The 23,198-nt window shown below is 43.9% G+C and overlaps 1 protein-coding gene across 7 annotated transcripts in view; it reads right to left on the bottom strand.

Moving 5' to 3' along the window:
- SORCS1 (sortilin related VPS10 domain containing receptor 1) overlaps nt 1-23,198 on the bottom strand; it is a 575,706-nt gene that overhangs the window by 33,922 nt on the left and 518,586 nt on the right. For 6 of the 7 annotated variants that reach the window (XM_081221934.1, XM_081221935.1, XM_081221930.1 and 3 more), the window contains exons 19-22: nt 22,144-22,330; nt 14,225-14,358; nt 9,399-9,522; nt 2,236-2,348 (exon numbers count right to left, since the gene is read on the bottom strand). In XM_081221934.1, the coding sequence (XP_081078060.1) occupies nt 2,236-2,348; nt 9,399-9,522; nt 14,225-14,358; nt 22,144-22,330 (558 nt within the window). The remainder of the gene's footprint in view (nt 1-2,235; nt 2,349-9,398; nt 9,523-14,224; nt 14,359-22,143; nt 22,331-23,198) is intronic. The other variant, XM_081221933.1, reaches the window with a different exon arrangement.

Here is a 23,198-nt window from a genome sequence, read left to right as displayed (position 1 = left end):
GTAGAGCTTATTAGGGGACACTTGGCAACAGGGTACTTCAGAACTTAAAGAAGTGGCCAAGTGTAATTACTGATCTCAAATACAGGGTGGGGCGCTAGGAACCAGGGCTGGCTCAGCTGCCTCTTAGGATTGGGTAACCAAGGAGTCTTTAAAGCTCCCTCCACCCCATCACCCCTTATCCCGAGGGATGTTGAGCCAACCTGTTTGTTCTCCATTTAGCTGATTATGCTATGCAGTGGCCTAGAAATATTAATGAGCAGTCATTTCTAGCCTACTGGACAGCTGGTGGAAAGGTGGAGGCTCTGGGCATCTGATCCCTAGACAATTAATGGGAAGAGAAATCAGCCTGGAAAACGTCACTGCTGAGCTAATGCCTGGTTGATAAATCACCTGGGGGTGTTGGATAGCTGCCTTGGAGATCTACAGGGACGTGGATCTCTAGAACGCCGTAGACTGAAGGAGGTGAGCTGTGGGTTCATTGAAGGGTATAAGTCATCTCTCTTGGACAGCAGAGGAGAGAAACCAGTTGTCACACCAGGGACAAACAGCTCCAAAGGCAAAAGGGCCTGTTCCAGTTGGGCCTGTGGTTTGGTAGCTGCACCCCCTGGTGGCCATAATGTTTAGCCACCGATAACCTCATGGATTCTGAGTCATTAAGAAAGGTGAAGGTGAGATGGCATTTACCCAGAGGCACAGAAGATAACTCTTCTCCACCCCCACTATTCCATTTATTCCTGTCTCTCTATGTAACAAGGCAAAGGATAGCAGCAGAGTGGAGTGGTAATCAAGATTCAAACCTTGATGGTCTGACTCCAGAGCCTGATTTTAAACTGTACAGCACTGGGCAAGTTATCTGCCTCTAAATTCAGTTTTCTCACTTGTAAAGTAGGAATAATTATTCTATCTACATCACAAGCTAGGGGTTTTGTGATTAAACATGTTTAAAAATGCAAAACACTGAGAAGAGTTTCTGAAATATTGTAAGTGCTAAATAAATATCAACAAAGATAATGGTATGAATACGGGGAAGGCCAGCTCTTTGCCAAAAGGCTGGATGCGAGATCTGTTTTCTGAGCACGGGTTACCTGAAGGCCTTTGTCTCTCCTTATCCCTTTGGGTCATGAGACACCATGTGTTGGGTGCAGGAAAGAATGTATAACTAATCCTAAATTGACTTTTCTTTCGTGCTAAGAATAGACTTTACGCAAAAGTCATCTCTGATTTTCTGGGTTTGTGCAATAAATCCAAGCAGCTCCATGAGCAGATATCACATTCCTCTGACTGTTCATGGAAGTGGAGTATGCAGGGGGGAATGTGCCTAGAAGAGGGTGTCTTATCAAACTGTAGGTGACCTTTGCTCAGAGAGGGATGAACCACACCACCTCGTTACTCTCCCAGGAACTGGATGGGGCTGTGCTTCACATGTGAAAACCCAGACATGGGATTCAGAACCTTCACTTCAGTTTTGTAGCTCTGTCACTTATTAGCTGTGAGGCTTTAGACAAGTTACTTAACTTCTCTGAACCTCAACTGCCTAATCTGCAAATGAAGACAATAATACTTTCTCTTCTTTTAAGCATCTTTTAGGTCCCCCCCAACCTTTTTTTTTTTTTTTTTTTTTGGCCGTGCTGCATGGCTTGCAGGATCTCAGTTCCCTGACCAGGGAATGAACCTGGGCCATGTAAGTGAAAGCGCTGAATCCTAACCATTAGACCACCAGGGAACTCCCAATAATACTTTCCTCTTGGGGCCGTCGTGGGAGAGAAATGCCATTAAAAGAATTGGGACATAGTAAGATGACTACCCTCCTGTGCTGAGTGCTCACTGTGCTGTTGTGCTGGCCATTCATAAAGCTGGAACCCAGGCGGCCCTTACCAATTGTATTTATGCTGTGCCAGTATGATGCACAGGAGCTGATTTTTACATGTACCAATGGCTAATCATGAACTCTGCCACGTGACTGTCACATATTTCCAGGGTCGTCTTCTCTAAGCAGAACAAGCATTTCACAAGGGGTAAGGACCCTCTGATTACTCAATTTCATTTCCCCCCATAGCACCTGTGACGTGTCTGCACATAGAGGGCTCAGCTTTGCAGGTATCAGACAGATGATACCCACTTCCCCTGGCCTCCAGCTCTTTCCTGCCATTTCTTTGAGCAAGGGTCCCCTCTCCATGAAGCTCGGTAAAGACAGAGAGGAAAAGGGTCTGAGCCAGAGGAGTTGTTTGCACTCACCTCCACCAGGGACTTTTTGATGACTCGGCTAATGTCTCTCCTCCACTCAGGGATGTCCGGGTTGTAGTCGTCCAGGTTTGGGGAAAAGGACAGGCGAAGAGATCGGAATTCCTCTGGAAATACAACAGTAGGGGGATTCCTATAAGTCAGATAGGTCTCTCAAGAAGTCTGCTGTACTTTATATTTTATGCAGAGCCCTAATGGAGGGTCCTTTTCCTTCATACTCACCAGAGAGACCTTACTACAACGCAAGTTCAATATCCCATCCCTCTTACCTCTCAGCTCCTTTTCCAGACCAAAGCCCTGGTCTGTGGCCCATACTTAGCTCCACAGCCTTGTGCATTGTTCCCAGTTCTAGTCCCTGCACTCCTGGACACTAATTGTGCACACCTGAAGTGCCCTGACAACATCGCAGGTTTATGACCCTGGGCCTTTTTGCACACACTGCCCCTTGCCTAGAATGCCCCATCCTCTCACCTTCTATGCACACAACATCCAAGCTCTAGTTCAAGCATTTACTGACTGAATAATCTCCCCCACCATGTTTTGATTTTCTTTCTTATGGTGCAACTGTGTTGGGCACATAGCTTCATTATCATTACATCATAATAATTATTATATGATTATATAATTATAATCATCATTGTAGTCACTCTACTGCTAAATTCTGTTTGCATGGAAGTTTCATTTAAAGGCATTTTCAGGTCTTCAATTCAAGGGTTTTGTTAGTTGGCACAGTAGCCCCTGAGTTCATCTTGGGCCTCCAGGAAGTAGATGGAATTATAAAAGCAAGGATTTTGTGCAGAAATAAAAGAATTCTCTTGTCTGTAACAGAATATGGGGAGGAAGTCAGAGGAGCTTGAAGCACTGCCAGACCGTGATGCATATATGACACTTAGTGCAAGAGAGGGAGGAAGGTTCATCGAGACTGATGGGAAGTCCATGAGCCAAACTCAGCCAGAGGAGCCCCACGTCCCAGGAATGGGTTTGCCCCAGTATTCCTACCGCACTCAGTCACTGGCTGGCTGGCATGGCCTTGGCCCTAGCACGATGATGAGTTTCAGAGCACAGCCCTGGGGGGTCTTGGCACATGGTATACTCAGATCACATCGCTCCCCTGAAATCTGCTGGAGGCTCCACATTGCATTTTGAATAAGATTCAGATTCATATCATGACCTTCATGGTCTCACACAATCCAGTGCCGACTTTCCCTCCTGTCTTATGTCCCTCAGGCTGCCCTGCACTCCACGACCCCATCCTTCCCTGTGTTTCTCCATATGCCGTGTTCCTTCCCATGTCAGCACACCTCCAAGTCCCAGATGACAGCCTTCTTGGCTCCTTTTCAGCCTTCAGTCTCTCCTGGGAGAAACCCCTCCCACCAGCAACCTCAGGTATCCTCCCTTTCACCAACTCTAACACCTTTCACCATATGACCCTATTTGTCTTCTTTATTCTTCTTGCTTTTTAAATTATTTTGTTTTGGGGGGTAAGCGGGGAAGGGACAAATTGGGAGATTGGGATTGACCTACACAAACTACTATATATAAAATAGATAACTGGGCTTCCCTGGTGGCGCAGCGGTTGAGAGTCTGCCTGCCGATGCAGGGGACACGGGTTCGTGCCCCTGTCTGGGAAGATCCCACACGCCATGGAGCGGCTGGGCCCGTGAGCCATGGCCGCTGAGCCTGCACGTCCGGAGCCTGTGCTCCGCAACGGGAGAAGCCACAACAGTGAGAGGCCCGTGTACCGCAAAAAAAAAAGGTAACTAATAAGGACCTACTGTATGGCACAGGGAATTTTACTCAATATTCTGTAATGACCTATATGGGAAAACAATCTAAAAAAGAGTGGAGATATATATATCTATCTATATATCTATATATCTATATCTATATATATATATCTATATCTGATTCACTTTGCTGTACACCTGAAACTAACACAACACTGTAAATCAACTATACTCCAATAAAAATATAAATAAACAAATAATTTGTTTTTTTTATTGTCTGTCTCCCACAGAAGAATATTAGTTCAGTGAGGACTGGGGCACTGTGTTCCTGGCCCTTTGGGACAGTGCCCAGTTCACGTTAGCTCTTCAATGACTAGAAGTCATTTAATTAATATGTTTGTTGAATAAATAAATGCATAAACATCAGTGGAGGCTCTCTGTAATTTATGCATTTTGTTATTCAACAAACATTTCTTTCTTGTTTTAGGCATGTTCTGGTGTTTCAGGAGGGGTTTAGCAACATCGGCAATGCCGATGACACGTTCAGGAAACACAAAAACCCACTCGTGAGTTTCCTAACACTGCTGAAGATTTATTAGGCGCAGGCACTGAAGACTCTTACATGATCAGGCCTGTACTTAGGGCAGTCAGCTTACTCCAAACATGTATTTTTCAAAGTTTGACTATTTTACGAGTCACTGGCCCCATAGGTGAATATCCCCATTTCAGTTCTGATGGAGAAGAATGAAATGCATACTAATTAGTAGGAAGGTAAACAGCAGCGCCAAGGAATCACCCACTGAGTCCTAACTTTTCACTTTGAAGATGTATGTGTATGTCATTTTCACTTTCCCCAAACCTCTTAACCAAACTGTGGAGACTTCATCTCAAAAGAAGATATTTATCTTAATAAAAAGACACAAATGAGAAAAATGGTGCAGCTCCCTTCATAATTACTTAGCATGCTAAACAGCAGTGGAGAGAAATGTTATGCCTAAATTTATTCAACAACTAGGGGATGCGTGTGGGAGGACTGAAAAGGGTAAACACCAGTAATATATGTATTTTTTGCAGCTGCTGAGAGATGAATTCTATATATTTACATTTTATTTTTTGTATTTAAAGGCAAACCTGAGCCCTGAAGGAAATTAAGGAAAACCATGCAAACTAAATTTTCTTGCCTCCAGTCTCTTGTGTGGCTTTGGGCAGACAATCTTTCCTCTGCCAACTTCCCAAATATGATACCTCCTTCTGTCTGACCATAATGGTCTTAACTTTCCCCTCAGTTTAATTAAACTTTAGACAGGTTTCTTCGGGACTTCAGGCTCTGACCTCCCTTTTCTTAGAGCATCTACTTTAGAAACTTGCGATTGTAAATTCTTTCTCTGCACCTTTGAGATGTAAATCTTCTGCAATCCAGGAATGCCTTTCTCAAGGTCCTGGGAGCCATCTCTGAAATGGACATACAGATTGCCAACAAACACATGAAAAGATGCTCAATGTCACTAATTATCAGAGAAATGCAAATCAAAACCACAATGAGGTATCACCTCACACTGGTCAGAATGACCATCATCAAAAAATCTACAAACAATAAATGCTGCAGAGGGTGTGGAGAAAAGGGAACCCTCCTGCACTGTTGGTGGGAATGTAAATTAATTCAGCCACTATGGAGAACAGTATGGAGGTTCCTTAAAAAACTAAAAATAGAATTACCATATGACCCAGCAATCCCACTACTGGGCATATACCCTGAGAAAACTATAATTCAAAAAGATAGGGGCTTCCTTGGTGGCACAGTGGTTGAGAGTCCGCCTGTCGATGCAGGGGACATGGGTTCGTGCCCCGGTCCGGGAAGATCACACATGCCACAGAGCGGCTGGGCCCGTGAGCCATGGCCGCTGAGCCTGCGCGTCTGGAGCCTGTGCTCCACAACGGGAGAGGCCACAACAGTGAGAGGCCCGTGTAACGCAAAAAAAAAAAAAAAAAAGATACATGTACCACAATGTTCACTGCAGCGCTATTTTTACAATCGCCAGGACGTGGAAGCAACCTAAATGTCCATCGACAGATGAGCCAACAAAGAAGATGTGGCACATATATACAATGGAATATTACTCAGCCATAAAAAGGAACAAAATTCAGTTATTTGTAATGAGGTGGATGGACCTAGAGTCTGTCATACCGAGTGAAGAGTAAGAAAGAGAAAAACAAACACCGGGTGCTAACGCACATATATGGAATCTAAAAATATGGTATTAATGAACCTTTATTCCTACAGGGCAGGAATAAAGATGCAGATGTAGAGAATGGACTTGAGGACACAGGGTGGGAAGGGGAAGCTGAGACGAAGTGAGAGAGTAGCATTGACATCTATATACACTACCAAATATAAAATGGATGGCCAGTGGTAAGCTGCTGCATAGCACAGGGAGATCAGCTCGATGCTTTGTGATGACCTAGAGGGGTGGGATAGGGAGGGTGGGAGGGAGACGCAAGAGGGAGGGGATATAGGGATCTATGTATACGTATAGCTGATTCACTTTGTTGTACTACAGAAACTAACACAACATGGTTACGTATAGCTGATTCACTTTGTTGTACTACAGAAACTAACACAACATTGTAAAGCAATTATACTCCAATAAAGATATATATATATGTAAAAGGAAAAATAGCACCCCTGCCTCTGGGAGGGTAGGAGCCTAAGTTCCCCAAGCACCAATTAGCAAACACCTGTGGCTTAACCACACTGATAATCCTCTGCCCCCAGAGTCCTCTGGTACTTTCCACTAGCTTATCCCAGAGTTCAAAACTATTCCTGCCATTTGTTTCTGTTGAATTCAATCTTGCCTGTTTAATACCCTGTGATGCAATTTTCCTTTAACAGGTCATGTCTGTCCTTAGAATTTTCTAGTTATATGTATGAAACTCTGGACAACCCATCTGACTGAAGATGAATTAAGGATGTTGGATGGCTCAGGAATTTTGTTAGAGGAGGGAGAGACCACTCTCCCTGCTCAAACTTTTAGTTAAGAGATGCTTTTTTCTTTAAAAATTTATTTATTTTTCCTGTGTTGGGTCTTCGTTTCTGTGCGAGGGCTTTCTCTAGTTGTGGCAAGCGGGGGCCACTCTTCATCGCGGTGTGCGGGCCTCACACTATCGCGGCCTCTCTTGTTGCGGAGCACAGGCTCCAGACGTGCAGGCTCACTAGTTGTGGCTCACGGGCCTAGTTGCTCCGCAGCATGTGGGATCCTCCCAGACCAGGGCTCAAACCCATGTCCCCTGCATTAGCAGGCAGACTCGCAACCACTGCGCCACCAGGGAAGCCCAAGAGATGCTTTTTAATGAAGAGAACCCATATGATGGAGAATGACCCACTCTCAATGATGCCTTTAGAAGGATTTTAGGAAGAGGAAGAACTAAGCATAGCAAGGGATAGAAGCTTTCCATGAAACTAGATTCAGAATAATACTTATCAGATTATTCAGATTATACTTATCTCCATATTTTCTCACTTGTATAACAGGGATAATCATAGCATATTTCTCATAAGTCTGTTCAGAGGATTCAATAAAACAGATCATATATATCAAATGCTTAGAACAGATGCTGATAAAGGATCCATCAACATTAGTTTCTACCACTACCATCATCATCATTATTATTATCATTAGATCTGTTACTGAATAGCAGAATGACTTTAAGCCGGTAGTTTCCCATTTTGGGGCCACAATTTCCTAACTGTGAAATAATGGATTGGACTAGGTAAGTCCAAAGACCTTCTAGATTTAAAGTTCTGTCTGTGGTTCTAATGAGGAGATAGCTGTTGGACTAATGGGTCAGTGCCCATTAGTGACACTGGTGAAATCCAGGAGGGAGAGAGGAAAGAGAGCATCAGATGGAAAACACATGAGAGCCAATCAGGTAGGGTAATTTCAGAGCATGGGCCCTGGGTCTAGAAGGCGTGGGCGGGAAGCTCAGCTCCACCACTTACTAGCTGGGGCAGGTTATTTACCTTTCTGAAAAAAATGAGAGTAATAATATTGGCTACCCTGCACTACAATTGTTATGAGAATTAAATGCATTTCCAGAGCATAGAAAGGAGATGGAGAGGAAAGAGAAACAAAAGCTCTCCTCCATTAGGGCCACCTGGCTAAGAGGTCGCCTCACTGATGGGACCTTGTAGGAAAACCACAGCCCTGGTTTACTTTCACTTACTGTTGGGGCTTATCAAGTCTCTTCAGGAAGGGGACAGGGAGGAAACATTATGTAATCTAACAGGCAGCCATGCAAGAGGAAGAGTGTCCTCAGACATATACAAAGTTGCTTACAAATTACTTTCTGAATTTGAAGGTCAAGTTAGCAAGATGAGAAATGAAAAACAGAACCTGCATCAGAATCAATTAATTCTGGAACTGGAGCAATTGATATTGTTTGGACCACGAGCTAGTGTGTCTCTGTGCCTGTCTCTCCATCCCTCTCAACCTCTGTCTCACCTTCCCTCCCTCCCTCCCTTGAGCCTCTCTCTTGCCCTCTCTCTGCACAGCATTTATTTCCCTATCTATCTCCTTTTAAATTCTTCCTTTTTAAAATTTTAATTTTCCGGGATGCATTAGTACTGCTTTCATATTAACAATAAAAGTTCATATTTTTACCATCTACTAAAGCACTTAGTGCAGATCCATCTGACTATCTTTCTATGCAGAAAAAAATTACCAAAATGAGATCAATTTGTATAAACTGCTTTCCACCAAGGTTTCCACCTTTCCATTTCAGTAAATTTTCATTCCATGTAACACCCTGACCACATTCAATTTCCCCAATTGATTACCAGATTGTTCTGTACAGCTGTTTGTTCAAACTAATATCTAGTCTACAATGATGCACATGTGCTTGTTATGACCCTTTCTTCACTTTTAGACTAGCAGAGTGTTTTATAAATGATACATATTTGCAGAGGAGCTTTTCAGAGCATTTAGACATTGGCAGATTCTTCTTAATGATCAAGACTCTTGAAGTTGAACTTTAAAAAAGAAAGCCTCAATATTAACCACTTTCTTTTATAATAGGTTTTAGCTCTTTGAATACCACCAAAATACCAAATGGAATGAATCAGCCTTACACATAATGAAACTCACTCTTCTCTACCTAAGGTAGGTGGGCGTACAGTCGTTCTATGGGCACCAAAGCCAGTTTGAAAAAAGAAAAAGCAATAAACCCTCTTGCGGTTTTGTGACCACTATGTTGCTGGTGAACCATATCTTCCCCAGAGGAGGAGATGAGACTTGACTCAGCTCTTTCTCAACCACTACCCTCTGTTCCCTGGGAAGATTCATAAGCCAGGATGGCTTCCGGCACCAAGGTAGCAAACCACCTCATCAGAGGGATGGATGAGGGCAGTGATGGATCAGCAGATGGACCACTCACCATATACCGCGATGGTCTTCGTGTCCTGCAGGATGGCATTCCCAGCTGAGACTTGCACTGTGATGGTGTTCATCCCTTCGGAAGTAAACTTGAATGATATGCTTCCCTCCAAGGTGATCAGGGGCTAAAACAAATGAGGCCACAGAGTGAAGGGAAAGCTGTTCAATTACAGATGAGATAGGCACCAGCTCTGAGCCATGGACAAGCTCTTTAAATCAGTGGAAGCTCTTTCTGAGGCATCCCCGTGTGACTGACTCCACCTATGCCTCCCCATCACCTCAAGTTCAGGCCAGAAAGGGACTATTAGAGACATGATCCCAAGAAACTCTACTCATTCTTTGTGAATTTGACACCTCCTTTCTGCTATCATCCTGATTCAGGGCTGGGGAGATCCATAGGTCTTGCTTGCTGGTGGGATGTACCTCTCTTTGTTGATAACCTACTTGTATCAAGCAAATCCCTTAATCTGAGGCAATATTAAGGAGGGGGTTCATACTAATCCAGATTTAAGCAGTAGTCACGGCAAGTCTATAAGGTGCCAGTGCTCCTCTCCAGGGTGTACTATTTACATAGAATTACAGTGGAACACAGCAACAATGGACACCAAACTACACTAGTTAGACAGGTGTGGCCTTGTGTGGCTCAGCTTCCTCTGAGAAGCCCTATCAGCAGTTTCCTGGAAGAAGCTGCTATGGAAACATGTACTAATTGGACAGTGGTTTGAGGACTCAAAAAAGAAAAAGAAAGACTTGGAGCAGTGCCTGTAATGCAATTGGATACCGGGGTCCTAGAGGAAAAAGATTATTAGCCTACTGACCTCCCTCGACTAACTCTCCATAAACATTTCATTCCTGTCTTTCCTTAATTAATTTACAAATCAAAATTCATTTAACTCCCTGTGTAGCAGACAGTAGACTAAAGCCCAGCATAAAAATTCTACTTGAGACTGGGCTCTATGTCCAATGCAACCCAACTCCAGCCAGTTTCAGAACCCAAGCAAGGGGGAAAAAACATGCTCAAAGTCTGAAAGTTCTTAACATGCAAGCTATGGATGGAGGATTGGAGTGAACTTACTCACCACCTCCAGAGGTGGTGAAAAAGCAGTGACTCAAGGGGCCGTGTATATGGTTGAAAGACGTTGGAAACTTCCGTCTGAGGAAAGGAAAACCCTTAGAAATCTGAGCCGTGTGGCTGACAGGGTGTTGGTGCTCTGGCCGGGTGTCAGGCCTGAGCCTCTAAGGTGGGAGAGCCGAGTTCAGGACACTGGACCACCAGAGACCTCCTGGCTCCATGTAACATCAATTGGTGAGAGATCTCCAAGAGATCTTTGTCTCACTGCTAAGACCGAGCTCCACTCAATGACCAGCAAGCTCCAGTGCTGGATACTCCATGCTAAACAACTAGCAAGACAGGAACACAACCCCATCCATTAGCAGAGAGGCTGCCTAAAGTCATACTAAGTTCACAGACACCCCAAAACACACCACCAGATGTGATCCTGCCCACCAGAAAGACAAGATCCAGCCTCATACACCACAACACAAGCACCAGTCCCCTCCACCAGGAAGCCTACACAACCCACTGAACCAACCTTAGCCGCTGAGGGCAGACACCAAAAACAATGGGAAATATGAACCTGCAGCCTGAGAAAAGGAGACCCCAAACACAGTAAGTTAAGCAAAATGAATAAACAGAAAAACGCAGCAGATAAAGGAGCAAGGTAAAAAACCACTAGAACAAACTAATGAAGAGGAAATAGGCAGTGTACCTGAAAAAGAAGTCAGAGTAATGATAGTAAACATGATCCAAAATCTTGGAAAAGAATGGAGAAAATAAAATAAATGTTTAACAAGGACCAAGAAGAACTAAAGAGCAAACAAACAATGATGAATAACACAATAAATGAAATTAAAAATTGTCTAGAAGGAATCAATAGCAGAATAACTGAGGCAGAAGAACGGATAAGTGACCTGGAGGATAAAATCATGGAAATAACTACTGCAGAGCAGAATAAAGAAAAAAGAGTGGGGGCTTCCCTGGTGGCTCAGTGGTTGAGAGTCCACCTGCCGATGCAGGGGACATGGGTTTGTGTCCCGGTCCAGGAGGATCCCACATGCTGCGGAGCGGCTGGGCCTGTGAGCCATGGCTACTGAGCCTGCGCGTCCGGGAGAGGCCACAACAGTGAGAGGCCCGTGTACCGCAAAAAAAAAAAAAAAAAAAAGCCCAATCCAAAAATGGGCAGAAGACCTAAATAGACATTTCTCCAAAGATATACAGACTGCCAACAAACACATGAAAGGATGCTCAACATCACTAATCATTAGAGAAATGCAAATCAAAGCTACAATGTGGTATCACCTCACACCAGTTAGAATGGCCATCATCAAAAAATCTACAAACAATAAATGCTGAAGGGGGTGTGGAGAAAAGGGAACCCCCTTGCACTGTTGGTGGGAATGTAAATTGATACAGCCACTATGGACAACAGTATGGAGGTTCCTTAAAAAACTAAAAATACAACTACCATATGACCCAGCAATCCCACTATTGGGCATATACCCTGAGAAAACCATAATTCAAAAAGAGTCATGTACCACAGTGTTCACTGCAGCACTATTTACAATAGCCAGGACATGGAAGCAACCTAAGTGTCCATCAACAGATGAATGGATAAAGAAGATGTGGCACATGTATACAATGGAATATTACTCAGCCATAAAAAGAAACGAAACTGAGTTATTTGTAATGAGGTGGATGGACCTAGAGACTGTCATACAGTGTGAAGTAAGTCAGAAAGAGAAAAACAAATACCATATGCTAACACATATACATGGAATCTAAAAAAAAACAAAAAAACAAAGTCGTTCTGAAGAACCTAGAGGCAGGACAGGAATAAAGACACAGATGTAGAGAATGGATTTGAGGACACAGGGAGGGGGAAGGGTAAGCTGAGACGAAGTGAGAGAGTGGCACTGACATATATACACTACCAAATGTAAAACCGATAGCTAGTGGGAAGCAGCTGCATAGCACAGGGAGATCAGCTCAGTGCTTTGTGACCACCTAGAGGGGTGGGATAGGGAGGGTGGGAGGGAGACGCGAGAGGGAGGGGATATGGGGACATATGTATACGTATAGCTGATTCACTTTGTTAATACAGCAGCAACTATCACAACAATGCAAAGCAATTATACTCCAATAAAGATGTTTTTAAAAATTGAAAAAAAGGCCTACTGAACATAATCTGTTGAGAATTTGGTTTTCTTCTAAAAGCTTAAGGAAAAACAAACAAAAAAAGAAGTTGTTTAGTACTGTCAACTTCTAGTACTAGCTTTCAGGCAAATAAATAGATTTCTCGTCTTCTACTATAGGTAGTGGGCCCACTCTGGGCCCAATTTACATGCATGGTTTCATAAGAAATAAAAAAGGGTTTCTTTTCAGTTGATTTATGTCAGCAGTAGAGGTAAGAGATTCCTTTGACTGTCAGGCATGCAGCAGGTCGGGTGTCAGGAGAGGTTTCCTCCCTAGGCTTGTGGAAAATTATGGCTCCAGTTAAAGCCAACACTCAGCTCTGAAGTAGAAGATTTGTATTCACAAATACAATGCATCTGTGCTCACAGATGCATTGCATTTGAAGAGCAAAGTCACAAGTGAAAGCAACTCTGCTGGAAGGAGATGAGGCTTTCCAATCCAGAGCAGTTGGTCCCAGGGCCCTCTGGGAAGGGAGGCTTCGGGGCCTGAGTTCTACTGCCTTAACTAACATTTGCAAGCAAATTTTAATTTCTGAGAATGGAGTGAATTCCAAACTGAAACAGAGCATGAAGCCTGGTGTGAGGGGAAGAAAAACCCAGGCAGGCCTGAGAAGGTCTTGGATGTGCGTGAAGCAGCTGAATGAGATTGGAAGAAGCCACTTCACCTGTAAAATGAAGGACATTTTACTTTCTCATCTGTAAAATGAAGGACAGAGTAAATGAGGTCTAAGGTTTCTACTGGTGTTGAAACTGCTGCCCACTTTGGATCACAGGGAATATTTGGGGGAAAACATAAAACAGAAAGCTGAGCTAAAGAAGGGCTGCGTCTGATCCAGGGTGAGGGGGTCACGGCGGGGAGCTGGGTTGCACAGACATCTGTGGCTCTTGCCTGTCTGGTGTCCACTGGCCTCTTTTCCTTTTGAGGGCCATTCCCTCCCTTCTCTTGGTCTAGATGGATCTAGGGAGGCTGACTTCAGCAGCTCTGTTTCTGTCCCCAGCACCGTGGTCAAGGCCTGGCCGACATTACTCCGTTCTGGGACTTCTGTTAGAACTTTGTAGAAAGACGGCTTGTTTTCTCTGCTGAGCTGTGCAAACATAAAGCTCAGGCTCCTGCTAAGGGTCACTGCAGAGCAAAGCCCAACTGGAGGAGAAGGCTAACTCAGAGGAAGGCAGAGGTAACGCAGGCACAGTACTATATATAAAATAGATAACTAGGAAGGACCTACTGTATAGCACAGGGAATTCTACTCGATGCTCTGTAATGGCCTATATGGGAAAAGAATCTAAAAAAGAGTGGACATATGTATAACTGATTCCCTTTGCTGTACACCTGAAACTAATACAACATTGTAAATCCACTATACTCCGATAGAAATTTAAAAAAAAAAGAGGTAGGGGCGCAGTGGTGAGAGAGACAGAGACTGACGAGATGACTAGGGCACTCGGAGCCCACTGTTCCCGGAGCTGCGACAACCTCTAGTCTCTTGAGTCACGTAAGCCATGACTTTCTTTCCCTTCTGCGGTTTGGCCAGTTTGTGTGGAGCCGCACAAAGCCCACGCGGAAGGCTGACCCACCTCGGTGTTATTTCCGTACCACCACACGTAAGTGAGCGTGCCCACGTGGCTGGGCCACAGCACAGCAGTCGCGTTGACCTCTTTGTTCTTCGTGGTGACGAAGGGAAGAGACAGGTGTACATGCTCCAGGGGACCTGAGGCACAAGAGCAGAGAGGAGGCTTGGAGAGGGAAGAGCTCTTTCTGCTTCACCTGCCTTCCCTGATATGAAGAGCATACACATTCCTTCTGGAAGCCTCCCAACCATCAGTCGGGCTCCCTGAAGGAAGTGCTTGGGTGCTGTCCCTACTCTGGGGAAAAGGATATATCATGAACAGTTGTGTCTCAATTTTGTCCATTTACCGATCTTTCTTCCAGGCCTAAACCTTGAGTTATTTATGTGTAAGAGTTTAAAAACTTACAAGTAATTGAAGAAGTCCTTAAAGGAACAGGCATAATATGAGATTTCACAGGGAGAGATGCAAAGCATTTCCAAGAAGTTATATTCTCGGTGGTGAACCAGGATTGTGAAAACCTCCGAGAATCCATGTGGGATGAGGGTTAGGGGTTGGTGGTGGTTCTTACACAGATCCCCAAACCATTCTACATGTAATTATTCTTTATTCTTTACTGGATTTTAAATGTGTGTGTGAGTATATGTAAATGTGCATGTTTGTATGTAACTGTGAGTGTGTGTTTGTGTGAGTGTATGTAAAGCCACCCGGTTAGGTAAGTGTGGTGTTGAGTTGAGCTTGTCCAGGACAAAGGCAGGCATGAGGGGGCAGAGAGAGCTCTGTGGTCCTCAGGTTCTCAGGATGCGCTCAGCTGAAAAAGAGGATGATTCTACCTATGGAGACCCATTAGACCAGAAACCTTCATCAGATGTACAAACCCACAAAGATATAAATATCCCCTCCCTAGAGACCTATCCTATGACCCCTGACCTTCTCTTTGAGTTACTTTTACCAGACAAAATGCATTTTCTTTTCAGGTGAACATGACAAAAACCCATCATCCCCATCTTTATCCCATGAGGTGAACATGACAAAAATCCATCATCCCCATCTTTATCCCATGAGGTGGAGAAGGATGTGGTACCTCAGGCCTTTGCACCTTAATTACTTTAATTACTTCCTCCTCTTCTGCTTGACCATTTAATGTGTCTCCTAGGGTACTGTCTTTGGCCTTTCTCTCCCTCCATCTACTCTCTTCTGCTGAGTAATACCATCCACACCCTGACCTTAAACTGTGAACTATATGCTTAGGGCTCCAAAACCACCTTCTTGACTCCAGACTCAATTAGCAGCCAAAGGTTCCCTAGAAATCCACTGTTTTCCCCCAATCTGTATTATCCAATCTTGATGAATGACCAATGTTTATCCAGGGGAACAACCCAGAAGCAGACAGTCAATCCCAATTCCTTATTTCTTTGCCATCCATATCCACTGAGGAAACCATTGATTTGGTTTCATAAATTCTCTCTCAGGTAGAGCTCTTCTCATCCTGCCCTGGTTCATACACTAAACACCTGTCTCACACAGACTGGTACAAACTCCTACAGGTTTTCCAGCCTCTAACCTTTCCCCACTCTAATCCATCCATCCTGCTCTATGCGTTAACGCCTGCCTCCCTCCATAATACATAAGTTGGACCAAGGGCCAGGTGGCCCCATCACTTAGAATAAAATATATGCTCCAGGGCGAGGGCAGAGCAAGTACAAAGACCTTGAGGAGGAGGTGGCTCTCCATGTTTAAAGAACAGCAAGAAATAGAGAACTAAATGGAGAAAAAGAGTGGAAGCAGATGTGATCTCAGGGGTATTCAGGACATAGAGCATGTTGGCCTTGTTGGCCCTGAAATATGTATATGTGTGTTTGCATAAGTTCATTCTGTATAATGTGTGTATATATATATATATATATATATATATAATATATACATTCATACAATGTATAGCAATGACTATGTACCTTCTCACCCTTCAAATTGTTATGAGAGTGATTTTTCTAGAAAGCCATGCTACTCACTTGATCAAGATGAACATTCCCATTACCTAATTATAATAATAATGAGAGCTAATATGTACACATCTAAAATTTGTGATACAGAGAACACAGGCTGCAAACTTTTGGAGGGCGAGAGTCCTTCATATTTATCTTTATGTGTAAGGATGTGCACAGTTCTTGAGACGTAGCAGGTACTGGAACATTGGCTGTGTAAGTGAACAGAAACGTATACTTTCCTATTTCTGCTTTTGTCCATGTTTTTCTTTCTTTATAGATTAGAGGCTTGGTGACCAGCAAACAGAGTAGAATTGATTTTCTGGTTTATAAGCCATATGATAAGAAGTAGTTGATCATAAGTCAGAATGGTTCAATGAGATAATAAAAGGGCATCGTTTACAGACCAATGACCGTGTGCCACATATTCTGTGAATGACTTCTTATTCTCATTTAATCTTCACAACAACCTTATGAAGTAGGCACTACTGTTAGCTCCATGCAGAGATGAACAGAGGAAGGTGACCTTCCTCAATTCCAGCGTGTGAACCAAAGCAGTTCAAGTTCAGAGCCTGGGCCAGCTGACAAATGCTCGAGAAGACCCATGTTAACAAAATAGCTATTAAGAGTCACCACTTCCTGATGACTTAGAAATGTTGCAGGCATTGGGCAATGCTCGTTACACAGGCTCTTGTTTACTACGTGGCTCTTGCTGTCCCCCGCATCACATGATATGCTCCAGCAGGTGCCCTGTCCCACCCGAGGACTTTGCTTACACACCTTTCTTATGGCACCTGTCATCTCCAAATCTCAGTTCCAGGGCCCCCTCTTCTGTGACACTCCTCCTGACTCCCCAGTTAGAGTTACATGGACCAGCTAGGATGCAAGAACTAGATAAGCTCTGGGAGACATGCCAGTTCCATCCTAAAAGGGTTCATCTTGGTCTCTCACATATGAGCACCCAACAATTTTTCTTTTAAAGTCCAAAGGTCAAAGGATGATGCCTGTGTGTCCTGTTAATGACAAAAGTTGAGTCTTGTTCCTGAAGTATGGCCACTCCGTCACTCAGTAGTTTTTGAGTGCTATTATGTGTTGGGCATGATTCTCGGTGCTGGGACACCTGGCCCTTGGTGGAGCTTATGTATCATTAAGAGAGGCAGTGCCTGCAAGGAGAGGGGGTGGGTGAGAGCCTGCTATTTTTGATAGGGTGGTCAAGCAAAGTCTCTTGGAAGCAAGGACATTTGAGCAGCGACCTGAATAACGTGCAGAAGTGCACCGTGTATCTACTGGGGAAGCTCCAGGGTGAGTGTGCGGCAAAGACCTTGAGGAGGAGGTGCCTTGTCAGGTGCCAGGATGGCAGGGAATAGCAGCAGTAAAGAGATGGAGGGAAGGAGCCGAAGCCAATGAGATCTAACAGGTATTCAGGACACTCAGCAGATCACTTTAGGCCCTGAAGAATGTCCGTGTGTGTTTATATAAGTTCCTTCTTGCGTGCATATACATCATCCATTCATACAAATGTGTGGAATTTCGCTTTCAGATTGCCAAGTCCTCTTGGGCTCATTTACTTTTTATGTGTTCAATATATCTGGTTCCTGTTGCCCCAAAGCCTATCTTTCAAGCCTTGCTTTTCTGCACAGAGGGTGTGATCTGCCCTAATAGAGCCTTCGAAGTGAAACTCCAGCCCCTGGAGGCCCCTAGCTGGCTGGCCGCACTCCGCTGAGAGTGGAACAAGCTGGCAGGTACTGCTTCTTCGGACAGGTGCCTTTAATGAGCAAAACGGACAGCAGGTGGCGCTGCATTACTCTTTGTGAATCTTCACAAGGCAGCTGAGAGAAAGGGAGAAATTACTTGTGTGAATTGTTTCCCTTCTCTTGCTTGGTCTTTCTGTGCTGCAGGGAACAAGTGCTGTTTGTGTGACTGAACACTGTGTGTGTGTCTGTGTGTGTCTCTGTGCGTGCTGATCAGTGACCTGCCTCTGGCATTTGTTCTGAAGACCTCCTCTGACCATCTAATTAAATATGGTGCATGTATCATATTGCTGTTTGTCTGAAAGGTTAAAAAAAATCTACCAGAAGAAATAAAAGAAATTCAAAGTGTGAAGATGAGATCCTACAACAGAGTCCCTCAAACTTCAGTGGGCATGAGAATCACACTCATCTGTTCAAGGCAGATTATGATGTCACACTGCCAGAAATTCTAATTCAATAGGTCTGGAAAGGGGCCCAGGACACTGTATTTTTACCATGTAATTTTGGAGCAGGTGGCTCATTAACCACATTTTACAAAACCCAGGTCTGACATTCACTGGCCAATATAATCGTCGTGTGAATAGTTACAAAGCTACACAGGTTTTCAAGACACTGATCACTTTAGCCTAAGATGGGGACAGAAAGACATCTGCAAAGGGCTCCTATGTGACGGGGTAGTTGAGAAGAGAGGTTCGGGAAGTATCGGAAAATCCACCTCACCTTTTTTATCACCTCCTATTCTGCAAGTTTGCACAATCTTCAGTGATTTTTTTTTTTTCTTTTTCCTGCAAGACTGGCTGAGATAAGGGCAGATTTCTGAGCAGAAATCTGCATGTCCTTTCAATTCTCTGCTCCATCCATTTGAAGGCAACCCTGGCTGCACCCCGTGTCTAATTAGTTTGCAAACTAGCAGAGTACAGTGAATATTCCTCAAGGAATTCTCAACTGTCAGGCTGCAACAGATTACTCAGCTGCCCCGAGAGAGCCTCCCCATCCTGGAAACATTACAGCAGGAACATCATCTCCATTTGCTTCTGATGACCTTTGCAAACCAGTATTTAAGAACTTCTGATTTAGAATCAAAGCACCTTTTTGAACTGGAAGGTGAGGAAGTATGTGTTGAAGACAGGCCGTGGGGTTTTCTGGAAGAGCCCTGGGTAGGGGGAGGGGGGTTGGATGAGAGGAGCAGAGGGCAGGCTTTGGTAAGCTGAGCTGAGTGGCTGCTCAGAACCCACTAAATACCAATGCACAGGCTGCATCGTGATGATGGAAAATCAAGCTTGGCCAGTTGACAGGGCACAGCATGAGTTACTTGATAGAACCTCTGAGAAACAAGACATGCATTCCTCACATGATGGAGGAGAAAAACTAGTTTCAGAAAAATGCAGTAACTCAGCTAAGAGTTCAGGCCATCATCTGGACCTAACAACTCCCAACTCAGTCCAGTGCTCGTTTTTGTTTTTCCTACAAAGCCATACATCCCTTCACTATCCTGCCACCATGGCACTAAAAATTGCCATGTTACTCTCCGTATTTGAGAGCAGGGGGAATGTAAGTCAATTATGATTTTACCGTGACTTCCTCTTGGTGTAAAATAGTGTCAAATCATAGAACTTCTCTAATCCTTGCTTTCGCCATATGAAAGGAAGGCCAAATGTTGCCCGTCATGGTAGAGGTGTGAGAATAAGCAAAGAAGTTCATATGCACAGTAACGCATGACGGGCCCTTCAGGAGAGAAGCCCTAGCAAACATGTCAGAACCTGCTGGCACTGCTCATGCCAAGGCCTTTATATGTATGTGAATTAATGAAAACTTTAAAAATAATCCCAAGACCAGGCTTAGAAAGGGGTCCCATGATAGGAGCCCTGCTCATCCAACCGCTTAACCCAAGATGAGTCTGACAAAATTAAAATCAGAACATGAAACTTTCCATTACAAATCACCTGCTACTGAGGTTGAGGTCAAATCACTTAAGCCATTCAATCAGGCTAATGAGATGAAAAAAATTGCAAGCGTACAAAGCAGCTCATTTCTTTCAGAAGTCATGGCTTCAGTAACCCTTCATCTGAAGCAGAGGCAACCTCTGTGCTCTTTTCCTTCCCAGGATTCAGTAAGCCCATGAGAGAACCAGGATAGGCAAGCTTCCCTCATGGGATCTGATTATATGTAAGGTGAAGAAGAGTCCACAGGGCAACCAGGATGGGGAGCTATGGATGACTCTATGGGAAACCCTGAGAAACTGAGACGAAAAGCTGCTGCTGAATTTTAAATCAGTATTGACACATGCTTAGAGTCCAGGGATGTTTAATACATATATGGGATATGGAATATAATAACTGTAATTCTTCAGGAGAGTAGATCTTTAACAAAAATCCGCCTTATAGAACAAGCTGTGCAGAAGGATAAGCTGCCAGGTAGGCAGCCATTCTCAGCAAATGTACTGCCATTTATGTTGTCATTTATTTTTGTTACTAATAACCAAGGTTTGTTACGTAGTTTTTAAATATTTTAGGATTAGTCTTAGGATATTATCACTTTTGTCCTTATAGATACTGATATATAGGGACGGATTATCTTTTAGTGAGAGGCAACTCCAGGAAGTCTATCTAGGACAGCTGAGAAGCGGCAGTCAGCCGGAAGAGAGCCTGGGAAATGCGTCTGGAACCTATGTAGTTGTACAGCCAGTACACTGCCTCTAACCTAAATGTTCACATTCCTTTGGGATGATGTGCAAAGATGTGGAGGCGAATAAGGACTGATGGAGACTTGGATCCTCTAACCGCAAGCCAGCACAGGCACTGATAATAACCTAGTGGCCAAGCGCTGGGATTCTGGAGGCAGGGAGACCTGAGTCTGAAGGCTGGCTCTGGCAGACAGTAGGTCTGCAACTTCAAATGGGTGATTTAAGCCTTCTGAACCTCACTGTTCTTTGTAAGGTAGTGTTTCTAATAGTGCCTACTTCATAGGGTTGTTTTGAAAAGGAAGATCATATACATAAAGGACATGTTTAGCACAAAGCCTGGCACACAGTAGGAGCTTAACAAACGTTAGCTGAAAAGGGGGATGTGGAGTTGGCATAGTGGGAATCTTGCAGAACTCTGTTTAAACTCAAAGAAGGATGGGCGTGTTTCTTTGAAGCACTTGGGTCCTGAGTGTACAGGAGATAAGGATCAAGAATGGCTGACAGGGCAGGAAACCTCAGTAAGGAACAATCTCTTGGGGACCCCTAAATAGTCTTATTCACCCACTGGATCACATCAGCTTAGCAAAAGAGATTCTACTTGGTACTTTCTGTGCTCAGTTTGGTTCCATGCACAAAAGTCAGGTGAGAGGCATGGAATACTGCCTAGCCTTAATACTCCTGGCCTAGAACTTGGAATCTGAACATGACCATTTATATAAAGGGGCTAACTTTCATTTAAAAGTAAGCCATTTATCCAGCAATCTAAACAAGTCCTATGCCTGTCTGGGGACACCCATACACCAAGCATAAGAGGCATTCATGGCAAACATTTTTACTAAACACAGCTTAGGAGATATCATTGTCTCATTAGGACACCTTTGAACTCCTCAGTGGGGGAAAAGCTTTAATACTTTTTGAAACTATTTCTAAATGTAGCTTCCTTAACATTGTTTACCCTCTTTCCCTCTATGCCACCTTCTAGGACCAAATCATCACAGATCAAAGTCCAGGAAACATACTCCTTTTTAAAAAAAGGAACAAAAGTCTAAAAGAATTATTAATAATGAGATATAACATGGGAAGAGAAAAAAAATCAGATGGGGAGAAATTCCATTACTTGTGCTAATGGGGATTGTTCTCCAACATTTCTGACCAAAAAAAAAAAAAAAGAAAAAAACCCCCAACCCTCCCCCCCAACAAATTCATATTCAATCAACCAGCCCAGCAAGCTGCTCAGGCCCAGCACAGACACAGGTATCGTCTCTCAGAAGCATCTGGAAGAGGCAGAGTCAGTGCAAGAGAACAATCTGAAGCAAACCAGAGTCCAGATCACTCAAAACTAAACCCTGGCTTCTTCTTGCTTTCTCCCCACTTGGTTCTCTCACTCTCCTTTCCTCTCCTGCTAAAAGGTAACTAGTGAGCTTCTTCTAGATAAGGGATTTTGGATTATATCTTTAAAAGGACACAATATCTAAACTATGTCATAAACCAACAACAGTAATAACATACAAGTTACATGTAAGTACAGGACGGCGCTGTCAGACCCCAGACTGTTGTCCACCTGCACGGTCACTCGGAAAATGCCCACATTGTGATAGACGTGTTTGATCCCATCTTCCATGGAGCTGAGGTTGACATAAGACACTGCGATGCCATCCCCGAAGTCCACTTGGATGAATGTCCTCTGGACGTCACCCTGAAAGACAACATCAGAGGAAGGGGAGTCGGAGGTGCTTGTCTGCAGCTCCTCCAGGGGTTGGGGCTTGTCTGAGCCCCGGGCTCAAAAGGCAGCCCGGTTCCCTCCGATAGATGGGAGCATCTGTCTGTGTGACAGGATCCCTGTGACATTCCTTGGCAGACAGGAGTTTACTAAGATGGATGCTCTCCAAATGTGAAGGGCACCAACTCCCCAAAGTTTCAAGATTTGGAAAATTAAGTGTTTGATTATCAGCTCCAATTTGATATTCAGTTTCTCTGAAGGCTTTGTTTACAGTCTGATCATCCACATGAATAAATGACTTACATACACAGTTTAAAAAATTCAGCCTCCCTGATATAATCAAGGACCACTTCCCATGTGTTCTGGACCCCCAAATCCCCTTCTTTATATCTGGTTCCCTAACTGTGTTGGAGGAAGGACAGGAGACACCTTGCCTTACACATGATATGACATTGGACTCAGCCCTATTATTGTTTAAGATAATGATGGTTATTTTGTTTACATTTCAGCATTTTGTACTATCAAAATGATCTCATTTTATTCTTCACAGAATCTCAGTCTAGAGAAAAGTGGGCAATGTTTGTTCATTTTACAGATGAGGAAGCTGAAGTGAAGAAAGTTTTAACCATTTGCTCAGGGTTACCACAGCTAGTTCGCAGCAGTCTTAGGATTTGAACCCATCGCTCTGGACTTGGGTTTCATCATTATAGGTGGGAAAAGCATTGACAGCTCCTCCCACCTCTAATCCTGTTGTCCCATTAACCGGCTGGATGACTTCATGCAAGTCATTTGGTCTCCTTTGGTCTCAGTTACCTAATCTGTGAAATGGGCATATGAATATCTT

This window comes from Mesoplodon bidens (genome assembly GCF_964165515.1).
Source record: "Mesoplodon bidens genome assembly, chromosome: 1".
In the NCBI taxonomy this organism is placed as follows: Eukaryota; Metazoa; Chordata; class Mammalia; order Artiodactyla; family Ziphiidae; genus Mesoplodon; species Mesoplodon bidens.
Note: the sequence above shows the minus strand (reverse complement) of the source record. Positions and strands in the feature narration are given on the sequence as shown.